We start from the raw sequence: 20,993 nt of genomic DNA on the forward strand, positions 1-20,993 counted from the left end.
AGCATATTTTTCTATTTGTTACTCAGGAAAAGAGCTCTTGGCAGAGATACATATTTTAATAGATGGTAACAAAGCTGCTTAGCTGTTAAATTATGAACCCACTCAAACAGCTGGTCTGTCTGTTTTGCACATTCCTTGAATCTTATCTATAATTAAAACACACAGTGCTGGTTTTGAAATACATGCCCATTTGCTCCGATGGAAGATGAAATCTTTGAAACTGGCAGATGTATTTTCAGAGTTATTCTGAAGTGAGGTTTTATTCTTTCATAATTACTCTATATAATGTTCCATCTCCTCCCCCCCAGGGGGAGAACAGAGCTGAATCAACAAGAGTTTTTCAACCAAGAAACAAAATTAAACTCTGCTATTTTGGTCATTAAACACGGAGGAGAGGAGGAACCAGTCTGGCAAGCAGGGCAGGCTGAGAGCAGATTCAGACTGTAGCACTGCCCGAGCCCAGTCAGGTAAGGCAGCAACAGGCAGAGAGTGAAGTGAAATTGAAACTGAGACTGGAGAAGTTAGAATGCTGGAGGCAGTCTCACGCTGCCTGTGTGTCTGGCGTACTGAGCTTTATATGCTCCATGCAGAGAGGTTCCCGGGCGGCTGAGGGGAACCTGCATGGAGCATAAAAGCTTCCTAACTTCTACCTACCATGGTGTCCCCATTATGCTGCGCCGATGGGAAATGCCCTTCCGTTGATGCAGCATTACTCTTTTTGTGGGGGTGGATTAATGGCAGACTTCCAGATCGATTGAGTGCATCTCCACTGCTGCTCAATCAATCCTGCAGAATCAATCCGGCAGTGCCAACAGTGCCTTCATCAATATAGACATACCCAAAGATGTGCCTCAATCAGTGTCAAAATTATGCTTGGAGATATACTCACTGACACTCTATAGCATCCTCTTTGAAGATTTTTACAATGATTCTTGTTAAGCACAAATCTCAGCAAATTGACTAACTAAAGCTTGAAATTTAGGAATGAATTTCCACTCAAACAAATCAACATTTTGGGGTTGGGCTCATGATTATGTTTTGTTTATTAAGTGACATTTGTAAGGAAAAGCAAATGGAGGTTAGCAGAATTTTTTTTAAAGCAGTAGAGACTCTTGATCTGTTCCATATTGTTTGGCAAATAGTATTAATCTATGCAGTCCTACCTGACATGATAATCATAATACATTTTGTAAAATGTGATGTTTATAGTGAGTAAAAATACAAAAACACAAATTCAATTAATTTTTTTAATTTAACTACATGTAAGTACATGTCAACAGTTAGCATAAACCCCATAAAAATACAGTACCTTTTTGTGCTCTAATACTGTTTAGTCACAATGTTTCTATATAAAGATATCTTTTTTACTGTTTTCTTGAAACTCTAACATATTTTACAAGCCCTTTTTAGTGATACAGTTTTCTTATAGAAACTTTATCCAAAATGTGTTTTTGTAAAAGTTAAGAAGTTCATATTTATTTTCAACCCTTTACCTTCACCCTCCCAATAAAGCAAATGTTTAAAAAAATTAAATACATAAAATACTGGCCAGTTTTTATTCCACTGTTTTCGATCAACATTTTATCTACTGTCAGCTGTAAAAGAGGTTTACTTCTACAGCATCTATTACTGCTAGCTGCAGACAAGGCTGAATATCCAGTACAGCCACCTAGACCAATGTCATGTCATTAGGCTGCGGATTGAACAGTTAACATTTATACAGTCTCAAAAGTTACAAATCTAGATTAGTTGTGATACTTTCCAGTGGCTGTAACATATAGAATTTAAAACATCTTGTTTGTTAATAGTCTGTATGGTGTCCTTGCTCTAATATATTGGGAAGAATTTCTTGGTGAAATTAAGTCCTGTACCATCCATAATGACAGGGCCACATTAAGGTGATAGAAATAAGAAAAAGCTCCAGAACAGGAAGGATAATTGCACTCAACATAGTAAGACAACTCAAGGAGAGTACATTTAACGTTTGTTTTAGTATTTAAATTTACACAATCTTTTGACCATAATCATAGTACAATCAGGTTAATTTTGTTAAAAGGTTTTTCTTCAGTATTATTTGGAAAATTTTAAAAACAATTTAAAAAAACAGTATTAGTTCAATAAAACTAGATGTACAATGTACAACAGAATCCTTAAACAGGCTCTAATAGATACGGAAAGAAAATGTGATGTGAACTAGATGCAGCATTTCTTACTGAGTTAAGATGTAGCTCTTGCACAGTTAAGGCTGTGCAGAGTTTATTCTATTACCTTACTAAAGCTATACAACAACAACAAAAATAAAAGACAGATTTTGCCTGAATAAAATATTCTCCCTTATAAAACTTCACATGTGCATGTCTGGTTGTTTTGAATGTACTGGAATGTTTAAAATCCTTGGACAATCAGAGACTAAGCTACTGATCAGTTGCAAATATTCTTCTTATTGGTCTAATAATTTTTTAACACTGAAGTTAAGGTTCCAAGCATATGCAACGTGCACATCATCTAAAATGTACAGTTTCAAGATTATTTAACAACCATTTCCATTTAAAAGACAAACTTAAAGGCACAATATGTTTTTAAAGTGATTCAAAACTATCAACAACCATTCTTCAGTTTCTCTTAAAAATACAAAAGCAAAAGCAAAAACAAAAACAAAACAAAACAAACTTCACACAGCTATGACTAATGAAATTTCTAGTGTGATTTCTTCAGAAATGTGTGATCAATATCACATTATCCAAAGAGGAATACTGGGAGTGACCATCATACTGTAATAGTGATTTGAGAAGTCTGTTGCTTGATGCTGCAGCACCATCCATTACTTCCTAATCGCTAGTGCCAATGGTTTAAATAATCTTGCTTTGCTAAGAAAGACTGACAGCATTGTTTCACAATTTAATTGGTTTTGAGAGCTGTAGTTACTTTCTACAGCCACTTAACTTTTGTTTGGATCAGTATTATTAAAAAGAGTGGTCAAACATATAATCATTTGCATAGCAAACCTCAAGGGACTGACCCTGAAATAGAAATCCAAACTGTCAGGTTAAGATACTTCTATAATCAGAATTCCTTTAAAATGACAAAAAATAAAGAATACACATTTCTTCATTTTAAGTTTAGTATAAAAGGTATTTCTGATTTAGAATGTTTATACAGTTACCAGTTAGAGAGTTGAAAAAGATTGACAGTTCTTTGCACTGAAGTGTTATTCCCTTGTAACCTTCAAAACTCTGTAAACACTGTTCTGGAATACTGTGTTGAAATACGGCCTGGGGTCCTTACTCATAAGGTTACATAAAGGAATTTTGCCAGCATTGGCAGGTTCTTCCACATCCCAAATTTCAGGCATACTGCAACCGGGCCTAGAAAATATATGAGTATGTAAACAAAAATAAAGCGGTAGAAGTAAGGAAATGTAAATCAAGGAAACATATAGCAAGTTTGTTTTATAAACTAAAGATTACAAGTGACTGACCTATAAAAGAAAAAAAAAGCATATGAACTCTTGCTTCTTTATGATGTATTGTAGAAAGAACTTAGGTCTTCTTTAAAGGTTTTTTTTTTCCACTTGTCTTTACATTGGAAATACAGGTCAGATTGGAAAATTAGTGAAATTATATTACAAGATCAAAGAAGAAGTATTTAGTTAAAAAAGTTTTGTTTCACATTTGTAACATCTGTTTAATTTCAATGACTAATTAGCATTTTACAGAAAAGATTCAAAATCTTTGTCCCTCCAGTTTGGTTATGAGACCTAATTTACATCCCTCGAGACCCTCAACAACTTCTACTGTAAAACTAGAGGAGAGCAGAGTTGACATTCCTGATATTTTTAAGGTATAAAAAAAGATGGCACAGCAAAAAGCAGAAAAAAGCAGGAAAAAAATTAAATGAATAAATAAAGCACAAGACCAAAATGAATTTGTTATGTCACCTTTAAATCATATCACCACCAATTGGAAACTATTTCCAGCTCTGGCAACGTTAAAGGCTAAGATGAACAATGAACAAATGCTTTTGATTCACTGTTGTTATAAATGCAGAAAAATCAAAGATGTCCACATTATTGGAGTTTGAAAAGGCTACAAAGACTACAATTTTTAAAACTAAGATATTTATGCTTTCTAAAAATAAAGTTAATTTAAATTTTGACCTTCACACAGAGCTTTTTGCTGAAAATTTGACCAGCACTTCAGTGTTTAAAAAAAAATGTTTTAACTTTTATTAACATACTATTTTACACATTTTTAAAATCACATATGACTCTCATTATACATAAACATCTGCAACAGCCTTCATAGCAGAGTGATCTGCTCATTTTGCATTAACATTCATTGTGTTCTATAATTATGTTTAAGGTTATAATCCTAAAATGTTCACATACAAGTGTAACTTCACACATATAATAAGTCAATAGAACTACTGTGTATAGAGTTATTCATGTATTTGAAGGATCTGGGCTCAAATTTGTTTCTGGTATTTAATAATGTTTAAGGATAAATGTAAGTTCAAACTGCATATCCAACTCAAATTAGCTAATATCTAATGTTCATGTACCTGTGGGGTGTGCTTAAACAACATACCACTGATATAAAAAGGCTCATAACTGTGAAAGTTCTCAGAGTTGTAAAGTCTGTTTTTCTATTCACATATCTCAAATCTGTTTGTGTGACTAGAGAGCCTGGCTCTGTATTAATTAATTCAAACCGTTTAAGAACATGTGCTACATGTGAAATAAATTTGCAAATTCTAATGACATGATTACCATAATTTACTATCAATCTACACAATCCAAAGACAAGATCCAGTATATCTTCAGCTATACGTTGGACAGAATGTTGATGCTGAATATTAATACTCACTTAGTTCTTCTTATGCACCATGACTCTTCAAAGATATAATAATTCACTCCTAGTTTTATCAATTCCTTTTTCACTTCCTTTGCTGGTTTTCGACTATACATAGAATACACTATTTTAGTTCTGGCCCTTTGAAAAGAAAAAATCCATACAAGTTTTTAGCAAATAGGACACAGCAGGGAGACGGGCGGGGAGAGGGGGAGAGAGGTAGAGAAGGATGTGGAGAACCAAGTTATTTAGGATGGATAAAATAGCCAGATAACATAATGAGGGGCATTGTATAAAAAGGCAGACTGCCTTGGATGAAAACAATGTAATAAAATTATGTTAGGGTACTTTGGTTTAGCATTTCTTAATTTATTTGCTCTCCTATTATTTTAAAATAATGCCAAAAAAACAAGGCTGTGTGTGAACTATTCACCAATAGAACTGACCAAAACTAGATATAATGAATTTTAGGACATGCTTCAAACATAAATGCCAAAAGAAATTAAAGGTTGATCAGGGAAAGCACATAGGCATTGGAGCGAAATGCAATGTGGCAGCAAAAAAAAAAAAAAGGCCAGTGCAATTTTTGACTGCATAGGCAGGAAAGTATCATGTCACAGGGCAGTGGGTCTGAAATAAAATTAATGAAATCTAAATTTAGTTCTCTCTCTTGCTTATTTATGACAGTTACTAGAATGATGTTGAGAACAGTGTACCCAACCCTGCCATTGTGTAGTAGCAGATGATAATGAATATTCCACAGGTTATGACTCCTGGGGATCCAACAGGTAAAGATGTCAAATCAACAAGGCCCAAAATAATTTAAGGCTCATGACACAGAAAGTTCAGTAAAGGTCAATTTAATCCTGTAATTCCTTTCAAATAAATAAATCGAGTCCATTCTTAAAAATATATATAGGTGTCTTCTTTATAGACATGGCACCAGCAAATATTACAGCTTTTTATTTCATACCAACTGGGTATCACTTGTGAGAGAGATGCCACATCTTTCTTTTGAAGTGGCCTGTAGTAGAGGACACTAATATTTTAGATGATTCAGCTCCAGGCATTTAGTTCTAACGTCATTCAGATTAATTCCACACATTTTGCCTGAAGTGGATGCATTTAATTCCAGTTTAATGAGAAACAAGATGAGTTTCCTGGGTGGACCCCTGTTTGAGCTTCCTAGGATTCGTAATAAGACACTTCAAAACAGAAGAAACAGAATTTGTTTCTTTCTGTTTCCCAATAGACTGAAAAGAACATGATTTTAGTCTGAAGACTAAAGAGAGTGGGCAGAATCACCAAAAAACAAAGCTTGGCCTTATGATCCACTATTAATGCACTGGTGTAATGAATGTAATCCTATAACCTTAAAAGAATCTACTTGTCCTGTAGAAGAGAAGGTTGGTGAAAGTCTAAAGACATAGGAGTGATGCAGTAAATCATTTGGAATAAGCTCTACAAAATCCTAGTATCAGCCCCATCCTAAAATCATATGAGGACTGGAAAGTAAGGCAAAAAGCTGTTTTGCAGGCATGGTCCAAAATATTAAGGCTCTGACAGCACGTACAATTGAAGGGGATTTTCTGGAGACAGAACGACTTGACTGTAGTTGGGTCTTATATTGATTCAGATAGCTTGAATAAGCTTTTCTGTCATACTATAAATAACCCAAAGTAGCTATTATTATGCCCTGTAACACAAACTAACTCCATCTTGCTGTGGTTGCCCAAATTCCTATTTAAATTAATTTGCCTCTTTGACAGAAAGGTGCAGGATCCAGAACAGACTCCATACCACTTCTAGAAGAGCAACTACAAAGCATTTGCCCCAGCCTCTTCTTTTCCACCTGACATAGTGTAAGGCTGGGGCATATGTGAATTTAACATACTATAAACGTGTGGTATTATCTGCATGATCCCCCTTCCCCTACCTTCTTTCACAAACTAGAATTGCTGAAGACTGTTGCCATGATACATGGGCATAAGATGCAAGATGTTAAACTTTTGAAATAAATGAATTTCAGAAGCCAATTTAAACAAAAAGCTCAGGGTTCTCAAAATTATAAGGAAATCAAATAAGGCTTCAAATGCTATATGAAATAAATTGGCCAAAAAAGTCTGTGCCAAATTTGAATTTCAATCAGTCTTAATAAAAGAACTTCCTAACTTACTAATCAATATTTCAATAATATGATTTAATATTTCAAGAAAACACAATCCTTCTTATGGTAATATCTAAGTATCTTGAAAATCTGTCTGTAATCAGGCCATGGGAAAAACAGAGCAACAAGAGGTAGATTTAGTAGCAGGGTGTTGATTCAGCCTTCATAATTACACTTTTTTTTTTTTTTTTTTTTTTTTTTAAACTAAAGCTATATCTACTCTTAAAATGCTACAGTGGCACAACTGCAGCTGCGCCACTGTAGCACTTCGGTGCAGACACTATCTATGCCAACATAAGGGGTTCTCCCATCCGTGTAGGTAATCCTCCTCCCCGAGAGGTGGCAACTCAATTGATGAAAGAATTCTTCTGTTGCCCTAGGGCTGTGTATACTGGGAATTAGGTCGGTTTAACTACGCCATGCAGGGGTGTGGATTTTTCACACCTTTGAGTGATGTAGGTAGGTCAACCTAACTTTTTAGCACAGATCAGCCTTAAGTCTGAACCATTACCCTGTTGATACTACTACTACTTCTACCCCACAATGGTCTATTGTCCTCCAACTTGTTGATGATACTTTAAAACAATGTTGATTAGTCTAATAAAAATATGACCTAGAACTGCATGGATTTTTAAAAAATTCTACTAGACTACATGATGATTATTCCTATTGTACATCACAGGACTAAAATAATTAATGTTAGAGGCATAAAATGGAACTTTGTAATTTACCTCAGCCCTGCATCTTCATAATGGGGATGATTTACGATAGGTCGAAGGGCAGACAACTTGACATTTGCCATTGTAGACATTGTCCCTGCAAAAACAGCATCTGAAATATATAATGAAAGACTTAATTAAAGGAGGGATAATAAAAAAGGGGAGAAGAGATCTTCACTTTCAAACCAGCATACAATAAAATAAAGGTAACAAAGGAAAGAATGTTGCACTTTAAAAAATAAATCCTAAAATGTAATTGCTCTGAAAGCATGGTTCAAACAACCTGTGAAGAGATGCTCAAAAGACAAAGGCCAAGGATTTTCAAAATTAACTATTTATTTGGGACGATAAACACCTTCGGGAGGAGGGGAGAGGGGGGGAATCATGCTTTTAAAAGCATCTTAGGTTGAGCACCCAAAAGGAGGCATGCAAAAATCACTCATTTTGGAAAGGCCTGAGTACTGTATGTCTTAAGGAATTAAATTATTAAATCTGTGGACTTAATATAATTTGATCAGGTATTTTGGTCGTGAAGCTGTACATTGACATATTCATGTTAGTGTCATTTTTACTTGATTTCTGATGCATATACAGCCAACTATGTCCCACTTTGATATATGCAGAGTGCTTTCATGTTTACAAAATATCCATTTTGTTTATGGAGAAGCAGTTCATTTTCTGATTTATCTTTCTACACTTGACCAACAGGACAGAAACAAACAGGAACGTGCCCAAGAATGAATAGAGCATGCTCTATTGATGAAATGAAGAGCAAGGCCCCAATCCTGCATATGGCTCCACGTGGGTGGAACCCTACATCTATGTCGAGTCTATTTACGTCTACTAGTGGTACTAAAGCAGTGCATAGAGGCCCCGAACAAGTTTGGAGCCCTCCAGTATTAGGCTCTGTACAAAATCACAGTAAAAAACAGCCTCTGTCTAGAAGAGCTTATAAATCTAAACAGAAAGGGGAAACAGAAGCAAGTGCTTGTACAAGATCATGCAGCAGGTCACTGACAGAGCTAGGACTGGAACGAAGGTATCCTCAGTCCTAGCTCTGTACTTTTTCCACTAGATCATGATGCTTCAGTCAGCTCAGCATTGTATATGTGCAAGGGTCCACAAACATGAATCCAACTGCACGAATGACACCAAAATACGTGAACACTGTTGTACTTAAGAACACAAGCATTTTAAAAAAATATGCTCATCATATTTCTGGAGAAACTTTTAAGACAAATATTGAATGTTCCTTTAGGGATTCTTTTTTTCTGAACAGAATTACACTGATATTTTAGCCAAAAATGTGATTGTCTTCAAGAAAGGTGGTATACAAGATGATTACTAACCTGTACGGTAACTGTTGTTCTTTGAGATTTGGGTACAGACATGCACTCAGTACACCAAAGCCAGAGGACTTTGCCTCGCAGTACCTGTAGGGGTGGTGCTCACATCCGCTGGCTTGTTAGTCCTTCCCCAGGCTATTTAAGGGCAGCGCTGCCACAACTTCCCACTCAATTCACTCACACCAAACTTCAAGAATTGAGAATCCTATTCAGAGGGAACGGCGGATGTGTCATGGAATATACATCTGCACCCACGTCTCAAAGAACAACAGTAACAGTAAATATAAATAACCATCCTTTCTTCTTCTTGTGGCTGCAGACATGTATTCTATTGAGATGACTCTCAAGCAGTATCAGGACATAGGGCTCAAAGTCTAAGAGCAACTGCAAGACTCCCTTTCCAAAATTTGCATAATAGCATCACACTTTGTAAAATTATGTATGGAAGACCAAATAGCAGCCCTGCAAATGTCCAGTATTGAAACATCACTGAAACATGTGATTGAGCCCATTCACTGAGGTCCCAGGTGACATCAAAGTCTGTGGAGGCAAAGTCCAAACTATCCCATAAGCCACTGTAATAGATATCTGCCTGGAAACAGTCTGTGAAGAGACTGCTTGATCCTTCATGCAACCCGCATAGGAAACAAAAAGATGAAGTAATGAATGAAACGGCTTAGTTCTTTCCAAGAAAAATGCGAAGCATCATCTAACATCCAAGGAATGAAAATGCTGAGGTTTGGGAAAAAATACAGGTAAGTAAATCATCTGGTTCAGATGAAATTGTGATACTACCTTAAACAAAAACTTAGAATGAGGTCTCAAGGCAACCTTGTCCTTAAAAAACAGGGTATATACAGGGTCTGTCATTAGGATCTGTAGCTTGATAACTCTTCTTGCAGAAGTCATGGACACAAGAAACGCTATCTTTTGCCAGGGAAGAGACAAAGAACAAGTTGCCTGGGGCTCAAATGGAAAACCCATGAGGGCAGCCAACACAGCATTAAGATCCCATTGAGGAATCACATCCTTTACAGACAGAAAGAGATAAGTGACCCCTTTCACGAATCTGACTACCATGAAGTTTGAAAAAACTGATTTCCCTTGGACCAGAGGATGAAATTCCGAAATTGTTGCTAAGAGGATACTCAATAAGCTGATAAACAGGCCAGAGGACTGAAGGTATAATAGGTACTCCAAAATGTCCTGAATGCAGGCTTGCCTCAGTTGAACTCCCTGGGGCCAGAGACTAAGTCGAAATACATATATAGTCCTAGTAGAGGACTTTCTACTAGTAAGTTGAACTTGTTGAACAGCTGCGGAACAGTGCTCCTCCTTATCTAACCATCCGGTATCCATGTAGTGAGGTGCCAACCGCTTAGAGCTGGATATCAACAATAAAATCCCAGAAAGATTGAGATAAAGAAGTGTGAGGTAAACTATCACACTGAATGCTCCAACTCTAGCCATGCCTGGTGAGAAGGAACTGATGGGGGTCCAGGTGGCGCCTCCCTTAAATAGCAGGGGAAGGAGCCAAGGAGCCAGAGGACACAAGAACAGCACTTATATGTAGTGCTAAGAAAAATTCTCTGGCTTTCGTGCGCTGGGTCCATGCACACGAGTAGAATTCATATCTGCAACCACTTGAAGGACAGAGGATTCTCACTTAAATCTAAGTGAAATATGAGGAACCTATCCCAGCATTCCAAATGTTAGTTTAAAAAAAATATGTTCAATTTAACCTGTGTCAAAAACCATATATGTTATAGCACAACAGTATTTTGAAAAATGTAGTTGAGCATTTTAATTGGCTTAAATTGATTCAATTCCAGAATCTAATAAGACTTAATTTTTAACTGCTCCTGATTGACTGTACTTTGACTGATTATTGCTAAAAATTCCTTCAGATACAGCTTTAAGTAAATAAAGACATTGTCACAAACAAAACCAAGCAGTTTACCTTGTCTGGTATTTGATTTTATCCATTCTAAAAGTTCTTCCTGTGGCAAATTGCTAAATTCTCCCATTATGTTCCACTGAGTCTGAAGGTTTGCTGATCCTTCTATTGCCATTATTGCTAAAATAGCAAAGACCAATGTTTTGGCCTGGATTTTGCCAAAGAGCCATCCAAACAACTGAAATATAAAAACCAGTTAATTCCCACAGACCTACAGTATTATACAATATTCATGTCTTATGATTTTAATTTCTCCGGTAGAAACCTGTCACACACTACAATCAAAAGATTTTCTTCTAGGGCCCAGTCCTGCTCTCACTGACATCAATGGAAGTTCTGCCATTAATTTCAGTAAGAATAGGATCAAGGCCTTAACAAGTATTCACTTAAGTTGACTCCATTGTAATATGTTGCCCCTACTTTTCTTATACTATAAAATAAGAAAACATGCATTAATGCAACCTTAAATTTGCAGTTAAAGTAAAAAAAATGCAGCAGTTAAGGTTCATTCAGCAATGTCAACTTCTAAGTCTAACATATGTAGTATGATATATTCTTGTCAAATGAACAATTCAGTTTATTTCTGGTCGCGTTCGATGTATTTCATAAAAATATACAGGATAAATCAACTTTTTTTAAGAACCTAGAAGCAAACCAGAAAGGCAAAAGTTAATGGTAAAACCTTACTGTTACATCACATCTACTTTTTCCCTTTCCTACACTGAAAGAGGTAGCCTTTGTTTTAATGACAAAGCAAAGGTTATGAAGCAGACTTTGAAATGCATGGCTCAGTAAAATGAGTAGTGTGAAGGGAAATAGGAATTCTGTTTTTACTGCTCTATTGTTTGGCTTGATCAAGGACACCGTAACCCAGCCACACTTAACCTAAACCCCCAAGTACTCACAAAACATATCCCTTAATTTTTATCAACTTATGAATTAAAAAAGCAAGGGTTTACATTTTGTGCTTACGACACCAGGTAACACACTGCTTAATTACTTGGCACTAGCTAAACGCATTCTCATTAATCAGAATTTATATAGTTACTGTACTATTAATGCATTACCAATTACTGTTATTAGGCAAAGTTAATTTCCCATCAAGACTTCCCAGTAAGCTAGACATATCAATTAAGCATATACCATATGAGATAACAGTATTTTATGTTTTATATAACACTACTCCTCTGGTAGCAGAGGGGGAACAAAGCACCATCCTTCTACAGGGTACACCAGACACTCCACTGTTTCTCCCAAAAGAGCCCAGCTCTATCTCTGCTGAGGGATCTAGCATAAGCAGCAGCACTAGTCTGGAGCATTCGTTGCACATAGTGTACCTGGCCCCAGTGTGGGTGCAGTACAGGAGTAGGAGGGGAGTGACAGCTTCTTGCTTCTTCTATCCACCCATGTGCTTCTCTACAAATCTGGGCACTAGCCAGACCACTAGCTTATATAACCAAAAGGGAACAACCTGCAATCTGCTGCATGATAGCATAAGAAGCTTCTTATATGGGCCTGGAATGATATTTTTAATAATAACATTTTCTATTTGGAAGGGTGAAAAAACTTTATAATATTTAGATGGTCATAACTTATGTCACTTTCTTAGAGGAGTAGCTGCTCTGAGAGGACTATGAGAACAAAACTATAGAGAACAAAAGAAAGTAGCCCAACGTGTAGATGCCAGAATACCACAAAATCATTTTATGGACATTTATAATCCTACTATTCTCTAAAAATTAAAATCTCATTTTATATACATAGAACATGATGCTAAATAATTAATTTGACTGCTGGTCTGTTTTAGCAATTAGCATCTCTTTGGCAGATATACTAACAGCTACATGGCAATCTCAGTTTAAGTGAGAATGTGGTAAAACATTTAAATGCCTTAGTCAGTTTGCTGCTTTTCAAGTGAAGAAAAAACACACTCCCATAATGGATCTATAAAAACTTCAGAAAATTAGAAGTACTTTGTATATTTGAACAATCCAAAGTAAATGACCATGCAGGAAATGCAACAAAACATCTTCTTTTATATGAGGTTGTGACTAGGTTAGGATGATTCTCACGTGGCTTTATCTTTGGTACATGATTCATAAATATGCTGTGCCAAAGAAATCTTTAAATATTTTAAGAAAATGTTCCTTGCATATTCGAGTCCATTAGAATATTTTCTCCTCTTTTTTAAAGCTCCAATTAGGATGGAGTAATTGCTCCTAATTTAAAGAGCAAACACACACAAACAACATCAGCTTTACCATCAATGTTCCATTCCAAGATGCTGCATTGAGCAAACTGTGCTAAGATAATGAAGGGTATAATCATCCATGTGGTGGCCTGAAAGAAAAATAACCAGCTGCAGAATGCTTCTACTATTCCCATTCCACAGATTCCCAGTCTCAGGCTATGTCTTCCCTGACAAAAAAAAGTGTTTTTACTGCAGGTAACTCATGCGCATTAGCTATTTTGCTGTAAAATCTTAGTGGTGACAAGGTACTATAATTTAACCATGAGGTAACCTAGATGAAGTCAACCATGGAGGGGGTTATTCTGTTGACCTTTCCTAGCTACCTGACAGCAAAAATGACAACTGCCTTGTTTCTACTTAGGATTTCACAGCAAGATAACCATCATGCATTAGTGATCTCAATGTAAAACACACTCTAAGGCTTTGTCAATCTCTCCCCTAACAGTTTGGGGTCTGGATTCGATGATCCAGGTCCCTTGCTGTTCTATTTTATGTTCCTAAATCTTTGTAAATTCTTTTCACTCTCATAACTGCTTAATCCTTGAAAAGCATCCCACAGCTATCAGATCCTTCCAGAACCTTATTCTAGACATGTCTGGACAATCAGTCCTGATGACCCTCAAATCCTACACAGCACAAAAAGCAGTTATTCCTTTCAGCCCTTTTTACATATATAGAGCCAGATTTCTGAATCTGTCTGAGCTATTCAGGATCCAGTGGGGCAGCCTGAAAGCCACTTTTACACTTCCATGGTCCTGGAGGTAGAGAGAGAGATCTTCTCAGCCCTTTGTGTAAGAAAGGACAACCTCATGTCTGCTCTAATCTATGCAGAATCCAAGAGCAGTCTTTCCTGCCGTCTGTGGAATCCCCTACATGTATCAGATTTGCAACCTCTTTGTGCCACAGGAACAGTGCAAAGAAGCCAGGCCAAGGACAGAGAATCTGGCCCACGTCTTCCAGGTGCAAATTAGGTAATGTGCTAATTGTAAATAAAAGATTTTTCTCCTCTTGATGCATCGAAACATTCTCTAGGAAGAAACTAGACTTTACCTGTGAGACTCCTGCTTAACTACTAAGCCTATCCTATCCTGAATGTGTAAATACAGTAAGTGGAATATGTGGGTACCTTAGACATTTAAATTAATGAAAGGTTTTATACTTACTCCACAAAAGTTAACATTTTATGCACATACTGACTATAAAAATGAAGGTTTGTGTCATAATGCTTTTGCAACACTGATTTCAAATGAAATGGAGGAGTGGATAAAATTTTGAATATTTCAACCGCTCACTTATCCAGAACATTCTACAAAGTAGTATTTGGACCTCAAATTAATATACAAATAGCTACATTATTCAATTAGTCAATCTGAAAGCAACCAGAGAAGCAATACATGCAATCTGATCAGGATCATAGGTCTTATGGTCAAACCTGGATAATGCAGATGACCAATGTATATAGTTAAAGCAAAATACATTGCATTACTAAACAGTTCATTTATTAGTTTAAGAATCTCAACTTCCTTACTGTTTAAAAAGAAAAAGCCAGGACATAAAGCTATATGGTATATGCAACATTATGCATCTAATGTTTTTGTTATCTTAAAAGATATTACCCCTAAAAATGCGCACCCTTAGAATTCTCTACCAATTTCTAGTTTGGATGCTGTAAACAATAAAACATACTTCAGTTAAGCACAGAAAAAAGAATCAATTACCAAGTTTCACATCCTGTGATGACAAACTTTCTATACAACAAAATACACTTTGGATTCATAGATATTGTTCATTGACACTTACATACTTTTAGCATTATGAAACAAAATCTGTACCCATGTTTAAAATTCAGGAATACTTGCTTGGTAATTAAATTCTACCATACTACAGTACTAGTTACCTGTTAAAAACAAGCAACACCTAAGTTTTCAACTTCAGTATGCTCTATTCACATCTACTTTAAATAAGAAAGATATGAGCCTACTTCATGAGAACAAGGCTTAGGACTGAATTGGAAATTATAGAAAATTGGAAGCCATGCACCAACAAGTTGGTTTAAAAAAATCTGTTTTGCTTAGCTAACTGCTGAAGGAAACAGAATTTATTTAAATAGATCTGTTAATAATTTCTTAAAGATATAGAACAGTAAAACCAGCCAACTATTCCTGTGAATCTGTCAAAGAAAAACAACACTCTTTGTAGAAAGTGCGGATTTAACAAAAGGAAGTCGTAACTGATTGGATGCTGTGTATGTAAATATTACATTCCAAGAAAATAATATGTACCCATTCCTATGGCTAATAGCTTTTTATTTTTTTTCTCCAACTCCAATTTTTTTAATGTAAACTCCTTTATGTAGCTGAATTCTTTCTTCTTACAATACTTCATGTCTTCTCTTTTAAGAGGGTACTGATAATTTTATCCAGAGTATGAATAGTATGCAAGGAAAGAAAGAGGCAGAATGTAATATGCTAGGCACCTACTGAGTTTTAAAAAACGAAAAATCTCATGGCATGAACTGTCTCCATTTTTAAGTTTTTTGGGAAGGTGGGGGAAGAAGACTCTACAGAAATTTTTCTGTACTCTTATGAACATGAATAATCCCTTAGTCTTTTCTCCCACACATACTTCCATCACGAGATTTAAAAAAAAAACAACCCCCCCCCCCAAAAAACTTAAAAGTTGAGAGGTTGCATTACACTGGCTTCATTCATTGCTCTACAACAAGTCCTAAATGATCATGATGGGCAGCTGCTTGATGGTTACCACCACCTGTGGAGCATTGCAGGGTTCGTTCTTACACTTCACTTGCCAGAGTTTATGTTCCTTTCTATTTTCCTCAATAGGATTTAACTTCCACTTTTTAAAGGATGCCTTTTTGCCTCCGCTTCTTTTACTTTGTTGTTTTGCCACAGTGGCACTTTGTTGGTCCCCTTACTATGTTTTTTAATTTGGGATATACATTTAAATTGAGCCCCTACTATGTGTCTTTAAAAGGTTTCCTTTCAACCTGCAATTTAAATTTTTAATTTCTTTTAATTTCTGTTGAACTAACTTCCTCATTTTTGCGTAGTTCTCCTTTCTGAAATTAAATGCTACTGTGGTGGGCTGCTTCGGTATCCCCCCAACCAAGGTGTTAAATTTTATTATGTTATGGTCACTATTACCAAGCAGTTAAGGTATTTTCACCTCTTGAACCAGATCCTGTGCTCCCCTTAGGACTAAATCAAGAATTGCCTCTTCTTTTGTGGGTTCCAGGACTAGCTGCTCCAAGAAGCAGTCATTTAAGGTGTCAAGAAACTTTATCTCAGCATCGCGTCTTGAGGTGACAAGTATCCAGTCAATATGGGATAGTTGAAATTCCCCCATTATTATTGAGTTTTTTATTTTTATAGCCTCTCTAATCTCTCTGAGCATTTCACAATCACTATCACCATCCTGGTAGGTGGTCGGTAATGTATCCCTACTGCTATATTCTTATTATTCAAGCATGGAATTACTATCCATAGAGATTCTATGGTACAGGCTGGTTCATTTAAGATTTTTACTTCATTTGACTCTACTCTTTCACATATAATGCCACTCCCCTATCAGCATGACCTATTCTGTCCTTCCAATATATTTTGCATATGCAACACATCGCAAACAACAACAGTTATGGAACAGACTAGTGACTGTTGTTTCTTCAAGTGATTGCACATGTCCATTCCACTTCAGGTGACTAACAAGCAATTCAGTTTTTATTCATACAGACTCCGATCCCACCTCCAGACTGAAGGGTCATGTGTTCAAACCTGGCATCATGTCTAGACTGCTGAGACACTCCACTTTCCAAAGCAGTCATCTGCTCAGATGGGACCACTGACTCTGGTGCTAGCTCTGGGCCTGGTGAGACTAAATGCTATCTTCCGGTGCTTCTTTTTCAGTACCAGGGAAAGAGCACAGCTCCAAGGATCAGCAAGACCATGAGAAGCACTTGTAACAGATGTGTTCGGTAACCGCTTTGAAAGAGAGAGAGCTCTGAAGATGGGTGTAGGGCTGCCTCCATCAACAGAAACTTAAGCTTGCCTCTATGTTTCTTGGCTCAAAATCCCTGCAAGTTAGAAACCAACCATGGACCTGAGTCCCCACAAGATACTTCAGGCAACTGGAGTGTGGGTCACTCACTGGCATCGGTTTTTGCAGGAATGACAGGGTTTAAAACCCAGTGACCAAGGCATGTCCCAGCACAGACAGCAGTACCCAGGAATGGGGACCAAAGTGTTTAAAAACACTTTAAAATAATTTACTTCTATAACTACCTAACACTATAATCTACTAAAATGAGTACCAACTAGATACAAAATAAAAAACGAGGAAAAGACATGCTATAATAAGACCACACTCTCCAACAACCATCAGAGGCAATAAGAAGGAACTGACAGGGTTGGGGATGGCTCTGCCCTTCATATTATTGCACAGCAACACGAGGAAGCAGAGGGCACCTGTGCTGCCCTGGTGGGTACTGCTGAGGCAAAAATCTCTGACAACTTCATTGGGCATGCACACACCTGAAGTGGAATGGACATGTGCAATCACTCCACGAAGAAAAGACCATCATAATGCATGTGCACAAGGGGGCTGAATTAGAATTGAAGGCAACCTTAATACTGGCATTTCCTGATTGACTTTACAACCTGAATAATGTTCTTTTAACAGTTTTTAGTGTTTAATTTCCAAGGCTTCCTAAAAAAACAAACTGGAAAAAATATTCCAAATGTGGTACCCACATCATCAGGAGGGTAGGAATACGTAAATCCACCACACAGACCTCTGATACTTAAAGAGAGAAACTGATTAAAAACAGTTAGGTTGTAATCCACTATGTGAACCAGCACTAGAGCAGGAGGAGAGACACTTCGCCAGTAGATTTCACATATATTTGCTTAGAGTAGTGGAATGGTGCGATTCAGGAAACTTGGATTCCACTCCAGGCAGTCCTGTCACACACACAAGCTCTTAGAAGCTCGGGCAAGTCTAGTTGTTCTGTGGAAATGGTGCATGTGCAGTCTGGTCATACAAAGGAGTTGTGTGGGGATGGAGCATGCATTCTGGTCAGCACAAGGAGTTTAGAGAGGCTCAAACATGCTCAGTGAAGATGAAATCTTTGGAGATTTAGTGCTAAAATCTAAGAAGTCTATATGTAAACTGTGATTTTCCAAAGGCAAATATAGCATTATCCAAATTAGGGAAGATTTTCTCTGTGGACTGACTGGGCCCAGCTCCCCTGGACTGGGAGCTGGCTAGCCTAATCCAGCTAATTAAAAAGGGCTGGGCTAGAAAGGGTAGCTAGTAGGCAGCTGAGGAGGAAGGACTGAGACAAGCTGAGCCCTGGTCAGCAAAGACTACAGTGGAGTGGAGCTAACTCCTGTGGTGGGTCCCTGGAGCAAGGGACCCGGGGGCTCAAGGAAGCAACCACACAGCTATGGCTCCAAGAGGAGTTGGAGGAGGCAAGGAAGCTGCAAGGAGCTAAAGAGCCAGAGATCCCTGGGAGGGGTGACTCTGAAGCCTGGGGGACAGGTATTGACTTAAGATTGCCTTCAATTTGTTTGATAACCTTTGTTATAAAAGAATAAATCTCCTTAACTGAAACTGGGCATGATAGCGTATGCTTGGAAACAGGATGCAGTGGCAGTCCCCCAGTGACAGATGGCAAAAGGCATATCCCAGTCATGAAGGCCACTTCTCCTCCCCTCCCAAAAATGGACAAACTTCAATACTCTGCTTCAATGCCTGGCAGTGTTACAGTTTGCCAGATAATCAAACAAAATTAAAAAAAAAATCACAAGAAATAAAGAAATGAAAATAAAAGAAAATAACTAAAAGCTGAATACCATTAGGCAGTACTGAACAATTTATTTGTTCACAGGGAACACCATTGCTACAACCGTCAACCATGGATGCTAAGAAGGAACTGGAAGAGGGGCAGGGCAACTCTGCCCTTTATACCCTCACTTCGCAGCACAAGGAGTGTGGGCAAAATGTATTTTCCCCTAGTTTTGTTCTCGGGACAACCATTTTGGCTGATATTTTTCAAAAAATTCAGCTTAAGACAAACACTTGGGCATGGAAAATTTCATTCCAAACAGTTAAACTTTAGCAAAGTTATAAGCAACTGAAACAGAGTATATACTGGGAATTGCCAGGCCCCACCTACAAAATTAATGTAGTTGCATACTATACTACTGTGTATAATGTACATAACGACAATTGGGAAGAAGTGGATTTTCCAGAGATTTTTAGCTGTGGATCTAAAGACTTAATTTGTATTTTGGGAACTGTGAGGTTCATCCTTGAGAAACGTAGAATACTTGTCTGGATAGCCAGTTCCAACAAATATTCTACATCTGGAGAAATCTGGTCTGCTTTTCCATTATATGTGATTTAAAACTAGAAAAATCTTATCTTCATCTTGCAACCCAGTTAAGCTTCAAAGCAAGAATATGCTTTCAACATTCAAGCCTATCTACACTAAACTAAACTTCTACTGAGAATTTATATATGGACGATGAGTCTACTAGGAAAAAAAGGAATGTGATTATACACCACCACTAATTTTAGATAAAATTAATGATAAAAACCAGCAATGACAATGATACGTATAATTAAAAACAAAATGTAATGCATGCTATCCTATAACTCAATTCAGAACAAGGCGTAATAAGACAGACTTCTCTATGTTGTAATTACAAAATTCAAAATGTTTGTTTTAAATTTAAAACAAAAAGTGGAATGCTGATTTTTTTTTTTTTTTTTTTTTTTTTAAAAGATTTTCTTGATTTTCCTTTTAACTAATAAATATTATAGTTGAAAGATTCAGCAGTTATGAACAACAGAGCAGTTTGGATAATTTTGGATAACAGCTCAGAGAACAATGTGTTACGCTAAGATTAAGGGTTGAGATAGTTGCAGGGTTCAAGAACGTCTTACCTGTTTTGAACAAACCAAGGAAGCCATAACGCACAAATGAGGTGTCAGAAACAGTTTCAGTCTCATAATTAAAATACCAAGTACAGTATATGCCAATAGCTGCAATGCATGGTATACCAGCTGCCAAAAACAAAGAAACAAAACAGCCACATACACAAACATGAGCAAACATTTCAATACATTTTCATTTTATATTTAAAATACATTCTGAAAAATACAAATCTATTTGTTTTTTACTTATTGCCAAAGTAAAACAATCTTCTAAATTTAAACAATGGCACATGATAAGTAGACTGTGTTGCTCTTTCTCCCTGAGGATTGTGAGGTTTTTTTATTTGTTTTTTAAGTATGCTTACATACAGATAGAAAATACAACAGGAAGAAGAAACAGCAGCATAGAAGGGATAGGTGGAGAGATGGCTGGATGTCTAGGAGGGCAAGCAGCAAGACAGGCAGACAATGATGGATGTAATGTTCCCTGTATGGCCATTTCCTACCTCACAGGGAGGAAGAGGCTTAGCTATTTAATATATCTACAATACTTAGTGATCCAGAGATGAAAGGAGTGACAAATTGCTTATTATCACCGTTACTGACAAGGCCAGTTATCTATACCATATTACTCTGATACTCTTAAAACCAAATATCAGTAAATTCAACTCAGAGTACAAGTATCAGATTCTTATCTCTTGACACATGTAACATCAGACACACATTACCTGAGAACTTTTGGTAAA

The 20,993-nt window shown here is 36.9% G+C and overlaps 1 protein-coding gene across 2 annotated transcripts in view; it reads right to left on the reverse strand.

Annotated features, from left to right (window-relative positions):
- Positions 1 to 1,233: 1,233 nt before the first annotated feature.
- The window catches only part of TBX20 (T-box transcription factor 20), a 195,526-nt gene continuing 175,766 nt past the window's right edge, over positions 1,234 to 20,993 (reverse strand). For both annotated transcript variants that reach the window (XM_067562505.1, XM_067562503.1), the window contains 5 exons: positions 20,257 to 20,376; positions 11,043 to 11,217; positions 7,749 to 7,848; positions 4,866 to 4,991; positions 1,234 to 3,365 (listed from right to left, as the gene is read on the reverse strand). In XM_067562505.1, coding sequence (XP_067418606.1) covers positions 3,209 to 3,365; positions 4,866 to 4,991; positions 7,749 to 7,848; positions 11,043 to 11,217; positions 20,257 to 20,376 — 678 coding nt within the window. In that variant the 3' untranslated portion in view covers positions 1,234 to 3,208. The remainder of the gene's footprint in view (positions 3,366 to 4,865; positions 4,992 to 7,748; positions 7,849 to 11,042; positions 11,218 to 20,256; positions 20,377 to 20,993) is intronic.

Source organism: Emydura macquarii, unplaced genomic scaffold, assembly GCF_026122565.2.
Source record: "Emydura macquarii macquarii isolate MOO-44397 ecotype Brisbane River unplaced genomic scaffold, CSIRO-AGI_Emac_v2 contig_2432, whole genome shotgun sequence".
Lineage (NCBI taxonomy): Eukaryota > Metazoa > Chordata > Testudines > Chelidae > Emydura > Emydura macquarii.